This window comes from Molothrus ater, chromosome 8, assembly GCF_012460135.2.
Source record: "Molothrus ater isolate BHLD 08-10-18 breed brown headed cowbird chromosome 8, BPBGC_Mater_1.1, whole genome shotgun sequence".
Classification (NCBI taxonomy): domain Eukaryota; kingdom Metazoa; phylum Chordata; class Aves; order Passeriformes; family Icteridae; genus Molothrus; species Molothrus ater.
Window position 1 is genome coordinate 19,163,175 of NC_050485.2, and position 7,336 is coordinate 19,170,510.

General features: G+C 37.5%; 1 protein-coding gene across 1 annotated transcript in view; it reads left to right on the forward strand.

The window, feature by feature from the left end:
• Positions 1-4,736, forward strand: part of KIF20B (kinesin family member 20B) — a 31,353-nt gene extending 26,617 nt beyond the window's left edge. Inside the window, exons 29-33 of the mRNA XM_036385194.1 lie at positions 148-351; positions 721-798; positions 1,548-1,695; positions 3,063-3,205; positions 4,502-4,736. Coding sequence (XP_036241087.1) covers positions 148-351; positions 721-798; positions 1,548-1,695; positions 3,063-3,205; positions 4,502-4,579 — 651 coding nt within the window. The 3' untranslated portion in view covers positions 4,580-4,736. The remainder of the gene's footprint in view (positions 1-147; positions 352-720; positions 799-1,547; positions 1,696-3,062; positions 3,206-4,501) is intronic.
• The last annotated feature ends 2,600 nt before the right edge of the window (positions 4,737-7,336 follow it).

A 7,336-nucleotide genomic window follows, 5' to 3' on the forward strand; every position in this document is an offset into this window, starting at 1 on the left:
CTTCTGTTGTAAATGTTCTGAAAGCTAACAGCTGGAAAATAGAACACCTACTTTGCAATCCACTGGGAGGTGGGGGGTGTTACGTATTATTTAGTATTTAACTCATAGTTTAAATCTTGTTTTCATACATTTTCCACATACCTGCAGGACCATTCTGAAATTGTCCTTGATTCTACTGAAGTGTCCACAGAGGATGGAAAAACGAGTCGGTTCCCAGAACCAGAGATGGAAATCCAGTTCACACCTCTGCAACCCCATAAGATGGAGGTGAAGCACCAGGGCAGCACCTCACCAGTTACAGTTAAAGTGCTCAAGCCAAGAAGGAAAAGAAAAAGTGTAGAGATGAATGAGGTGTGAACTTGACCAACTGACAAAATCTGTTGTGCAGCCTTTCAGTTTATTACTTTGATCATTTATTAAAACTCTAACTTCTTATTTTCTGCTGAGATCCCAGGGATATACATAGGGTATTATTTCAACCCCATGTCTCCCAGGTCCCGGATCTCTGGCCTGTGTTGAATAAGACTTCAGCTGATCCAGACACTGTCTCCTCCTGATTTTCACTTTCTCTTTACCTTTTACATTTCTCTCTCCCAGATAGTACTATTTCTTGCTGTCTCCAGCTCTGATCTATGAGATTACAGATCAGTTCTATAAAATAGTTTCTTTTGGTTTAGGTGGTCATTGATAGCAATTATAATTTCTTCTAATTTTCTTTAGGATTTTGTGAAGAGTGAGAACAAGAGAAATGCAAAACCTCCTATGGCTGACTCACCTTCTTCAAGCAACAAAAAAATGGTTTGATTTTGTTCCATTTTTGAAGTCAGTTTAGCCTTTTCTGTAATGGTAGACTTGTGAAGAGCAAATATTCTTATGCCAAAGTATCTTATTCTTACCGATGTATTTCAACAGGATTCTTCAACATTTATGGTGTCTTTCTACTAAACTCTATAAGCTAAAGGGTCTGTATTTGCCAAGAATGTGTATTGTCCCAGCTGCAGTTTGCAGTGATTCAAAGGGGAAGGATGTTGCATATTGAATAGTTAAAAAGACTAGTTTGAGCATGTTATTAAAGCGTGATGTTATAGGCAATGCTTTTGAAGTAAAACTAAAGTTTATCCACATATATGGCAACTATAAAAAGATTCTTTTAGGCCATAGTAGTCACCTGGGCAGGTTCAGAAGGCGAGGCATTTATTTGCCCCATCAGATTCTTTTATTTCTAATTAATACAATAGAATTATAATTAGCTTGTCAAGTAAAATACAAGTTTTAATCTGCCTTTAAAAAAAAGAAAACTCCTCTGTTTACTGTATGACTCATGCTCTTAAGTGTATTCTGTGAAACTTTGGTGATTTTCTTTGTTCTTGATGTAAAATGAGGTTGTCTACATTACTTGCTGTAGTGATATCATTACTAAATTGAACAAAGGTGTTAGTAGCAAAGCTCAATGTGTCAGCTGGAAAATAACATTGAAGTAAAATGAAATGAAAATTGAGGATTAAGTCAATTTTCAGCTTAAACAATGATCCTGTATTTCTGTACAGATGTCTACTGCACAATCTCTTAGAAAAGAATACTCCTTAAGAAGGCAAGAATCTACTCTAAATAAAAAGTCATCTAAGAAGAAAGATGGGACACTACAGAAAATTGGTGATTTTTTCCAAAGTTCTCCTACTATTATTCATTCTAAAGGTTTGTACAGTAGAAATAAGGCTTATTTCCTATTCTCTGGCTGCTGTAGAATGGCAGGGAAGAAAAGATTGTCTTGGTTGTGAGGACCACATAATTCTAAAACTTAGGTTAAGTGTGAAATATAAACCAGGTGGAATGAAAGATGCAGTGTGAAATACATGCATATTTATCATCAAATCAGTGATAACTTTTGGGCCCAAAATCTTGTAGTTACTCTGTACTTATTTACATGTAAAGGCAGTTTTAGAAACTTGCCCAGCTGCTTTGAAAAAATCAAGGATTAAATCCAAACTCCAAATCTTACCTCGTTCTATAAGCAGTCTCTTGTTGCTATGAAAACTTTATTAATGTTTTTTGATGTATGTTAATTTTATGAAATCTGAAAGCCAGTGACTCATGAAAATATTTGGAAGATTTCATTAAACTGAATATAGAGCAATTAATGGATTTTGTTAAGTTTAGGTATAGCCTTGGGAAGATGAATTGCTTGGACTTTCCGTTGAAGGATATGTTTTTACTCTTTCCTACAGTAAGAATGATCTCTGGGTCACTGTGCTTTTAAAAAAGATTAAAATTAGCAGGGACCACAGGGAATCACCAGTGTTTAATTCTAAACTACACTATTATTTATTTAAAACAAGGTTGGCCATTTTTTAATGTGGACAGTTAAAATAAACTCCTGTACCAACCTGAAAGCTTGTCCTGCTACAGAGTACATCTTAAATTATCTGACATAATACCGTCTAGATAATAACTGTGTGAAATTTTTTAAAATTTCTGTTTGTCGTATTGGTTCCAGGAGCACAGTATGTGTTATTATAAATGGAAGCCAAACTCAGACTAATAAACATTTCATCCTTAATTTGAATACTCAATTTGAGCAAATGAGTTCTGTTTTGTAACCTTTACTATCGTGTCCTGTATGGTTTCCCTCTTTTTATAACAGTATTGCATATTTCTTATTTTTCTCTTTTTTCCTAGTACATATACCCCTCTCTTTATAGAGCTAGTACTTGTTTGATTAAACTATTAAAAGGTATAGAAGAAATTGACTGTGCACTGTGGCTTGTGTCAGCAAAAAAGTTAAGCCTGTTTTTCAACTTAGTAGTCTTAAAGTGAGATCTGAATCCTAATTGATTTTTAATGTGCTATTTAAGTGTGTCCTTTAAGCTTTTGCACCTGAAGCTACAGAAAATTGCTTCCAGCTACAGAAAACTGGTAGTCAAATACCAGTTCTGAATTTTTATACTTGAACTTTGGTCTACACTGGTTTAATTTTTAAACTGTTTTAATAAAGCCTACTTTATTCATTAATTTTGAGGCTCACAAAACCATGACATGTATTTATGATAAAATTTGTCTTCTAGCAAAGAAGCTTATTGAGACAATAAGCTCTCCCAAGTCTGCAGAACAAGAACATGTCAAAGAAAATGAGCTCAAGCCAAAACGAGCTAAGAGAAAGCTGTATACAACTGACATTTCTTGCCCTCTGGATATCCCTAGTACTTCAGTAAGTGATTAAGATTCCTGTTTTCCCCACTGTAGTGTTTTTCTGTAATCTTAAATTAAAATTAACTATTAGGAGAAAAAGACAAATCTGAAGAGTCTAATCAAGTTGCAGAAGACGTTTGAAAATACCAACTTAGATATTTTTTTCTACCTAACCATTCCTTTTGGTCTTTTATTTCTGCTGTTTTACTAATTTTTTTCTGTTTTCTCACCTTTCTTTGACTGCTGACTGATTGTATAGGTGATACAGCAATCATAGAGATATCTGTGAATTACAGCAGTGAAGTCTTAATTTGTTTTCCAGTAGTTACAGTTCATCTAAGTGTGCAATAAAATATACATATGTATTATTTTATATATATATATATATATAAGTAAGTAAGTAGCATAGAGGGAGAATAGAAATAGAGAGCAGGAAGGCATCCACAGGTTTGGAATGACATGATTGAAGCACAGTAGTTGTCTGCATGTACAATTAACTTCAGGTGAGCACCAAAGGTATTTTTCAATTCCGTTTATGCCCAGGTGTTATTTGGGTATAGCATGTGGATACATCCATGCTTTTCAAAGCACAGTCTAAATAGCCTTCTGATGTTTTTTAATTTTGTGGCTCTGTCTAAACCAGTCTAAGAGCCTTGAAGGCCAGAGTTTGATGTGTTGTTTCAGAAATCCAACTTTATGGTTTAGACAGTAACTGTAGTGCTGGGCATTCTTCTGCTCTGCTGGAAGTACATCTCTTCATTCTGTTCCATCCTTTCTTCTCTATGCTATGGTAAGCATTTGCCCATACTGATTTTTCTGTAAATTGTATGAAAGGATGCAGCAGAACCCACAATGCTGTCCATAGGAGGAAGAAGAAAATGTCAGAAGTGCTGAGCAAAATGAGCTAAGAAGTTTGCAAGTGAAAGAAAAAGTGCAAGACTGAATCCTGGGGGAGTCAGAGAAAGCTAGAGAAATTTAAGCTTAAAATTTTAGCTTTCTGGACACTTCCTGTATCAGAAAATGAATATTTACCCAGCACTGCTGGGTTAACTCCACAAAACCATATTCCCAAGGTCTACAGCCACACAATTTTTGAACACTTCCAGGAATGGTGTTTACACCACTTCCCTGGCCAGCCTGTTCTACTGACTGACCTCCCTCTCAGTGAATGGGTAAATTTCACCAGAGTGACAGGCAAAACTCTGGAAAGAAATTCTGGGAAAAACTATTCTGTTGGGCACACAAGTCTAAAAGGTGAATGTCATTTGTCTCTGAAGAAATGCTGAATAACCATCATTTAATCCATCTTTTTCAGATCCTTGTAGAACAAAAAGAGAAGGAAAGTGATCATCTAATCATCAAGCGACGGCTGCGATCAAGAATAGCAAAATAACCTTGCAAAAGTGTGTTTATATTTCTTAGCTAGGGTCTGTTCCCATTGTATTATTCCAGCTTGTTCTATGTAGGAAGAAATAGATACTTAGTCATGCTTAATCTGTATATAATTGTATAGAATTGTTCTGACTCCATTAAAATTATGAAGTCCAAAACACCTTGTGTGTGAAACTTTTTTTGTTTACTTGAAACAGCATCTTTGGAAGTGTTCATAACTTACTCATAATGCAGTAAGAGCTGTGCCTGTGTGGAATGGTGTAAATTGCTTTTTTTAAGGCAGCCTATCTACCTTGGCTTTGAGTAGAAAGAAATGAGTACACATTGATACTTGTATAGCCTTAAATTCTTCTAAAATATTGAAAAAATTACTTATCTCCACTTCAGCTCCTTTTTGGTGAACTTTTTTTGTCATCCTTATGGCACTCCAGTTACAGGCAAAGTAAAGGCTTCTGGAAGGAAAATGTGAGGACACTACTTCGTAGAGGTCAAGCCTTTATCTTTGGCTAAAGAAAACAAGGAGGAACAGTGGCACCATTTGATCGGAGAGCTGATGAAGAGGGTGTGACTTTCTTGAGTTAAAGTGTGAAAGAGGGAGCTGAATATTTTTGGGATGATCGTTCACTAATAGGACAGCTTTCCGTAGATAATGCAAGAGTTTGAACATGGTTGACAGCTGCTTGGTGCTGTGGGAGAGGAAGCACTGAAGCGCGGGCTCGGTGCCCGGGAGGTGGCGCCGGGGCACCGCGCACGGGCAGCGGGGCTGCCTTTGCTTGCGCTCGCCCCTCCGCTCCCACGCAGCCGAGCTTCGCTAAAGAAACTCCGGAGCGGGCCTTGCAGGACTATATTCTCTTAGCCCAGCCCTCGCCCTGCTCATCTTTTTCCCTGCTCTGCCGGCTGTTGTGCCTCAAAGCAGCAGAAACGATTGCACGGGCTCTGTGCAAAACACCAAACACTGATCCTCCTCCCCTCGGCGACCTTGAACGCTTTGGCTGTGTCAGATGAGCCAGTTAAAAGGTTCTTGGCTGGCAACGTGTCCCTGTGCAGTCTCCTACAGTTTCAATTTCTTAAAGAATAGAAGCATGGAAGTAAGCTGACATGAGTGAGTTCCTTGAGAGTGTCTGACAGGAGCCCTAAAAGCAGCCACAAATAGAGTATGGTTTTATTTTCTGAAGAAAAGAGAATCACGCTTGCTGTGCAAATTAGTTTTTCCTTGCTTGTAGACTTGTGATATCGAGGTTTGTGTTCCAAGGAAAAAGGATTGGTGAAGAAAAAGAGAAGTTATAAATTTATATTTAAATACCTCATTAAGTTTAACTGCTTGGTGTTAATCAGATACTTCTGCATGCAGATGCCAATGTGGAAGTTAGTACTGATCTCAAGAGGGATCATAGAATCATGTTCCAAGGAGAGACAGGCAGCTACTACACAAGTACTAAAGCAAGGAATTTATAGAAGTAGATGCATTTGAAATTAGCCATACTGGCGGTTTTTTAAACCTGTTCCACATATAACAGTTACAATATAACACTGTTTGAACTTTGTGAGAAACAGATTTCAGAAGTCTGAATACAGTAAGAGGATGCATCAATGTTTTATTCCACTGTGAAAAGTGTGTGCTGCATCTATCCTATATTACTTATTTTGATTTGGGTTTTAGGACAGCGCTGAAAAGGGGGGAAAATACTAACATGGGAGGCAAAAGTACCTAGAAAAAAATAATCTGATCACATAAAAGCTGCTCTCTCCTTCCAGAGTAAATGAGACCTGGATGAGTGCTTCTAGGAGACAGCAGTGTGACTCAGGACCAGATTGCAAAATCAAACACTGCAACTTGAAGTGATCACAAGGCCATTGAAACTGACTCTGATTAACTGCATTCTGTGAATTACTTAAGCTGATTTTTCCATTGCAGAAATCTGAAAGTTATTGACTATGTGACATTGGAGGCAGGGGCATAGTAGTGAACAATCTAGAACAAGATATGCAAGTTGGGTTTCACCTATATCTAATATTTATATGTGATTTTATCACAGAAGAGCTTTTTTTTTTTTTTTTGTAACCCCATTTTCATCATGAGAACAGCCTAATTACTCTTTTCCACTGTGTAACACCTCTCCTTCCCCCCAGAGTGTATTTACTAATGCTCTGGAGCTACAAAATTGACCTTTTAAAAAGGTCAGTGTTTGGTGATTATCAGACTTATTGTGTGCATTTTCATAATGCACAACCGACAGGGAAGATAAGTTCCTTCACTTAAAAGAGTAATTGAACATTTAACACAGGAGTTTTATCAGTCTGACACCCTCTGACTCTTAACTGCTGTGACAATAGGGTATCATCCAAAGTTATTGGCAATTTTGGGAGACAAAATTGTGTTCAGTGAGTTCCATTGAGGCTGATTATTTGTGAGGTGATGAGAGCAAGAGACATTATCATTAGACAAATTCATTTCAGCACTGCTCTTTTGGTAGCAGAAGTCCCTAGCAAACAACAGGGCTGGCTCCTCTCTCCCTCCCTATTCCTCTGGGCTGCTGCAGTGCTCTCAGCCAGAGCCAGGCTGTGGGCACTGCAGAGCAGCTGGCCAAGGAGCAGACAAACTGGCTGGCTTGTCATTTCTACAAAGCATCTGAGCTCTCTATTGCCTTATGATAAGTGGAATAAAATTGCCCACATTTATTCCCAGATACATCAGCCTTTTAACATTTAACATGATGTACCTTTTCAGGTTTTGATGAATTATTTAGACCATGATTTC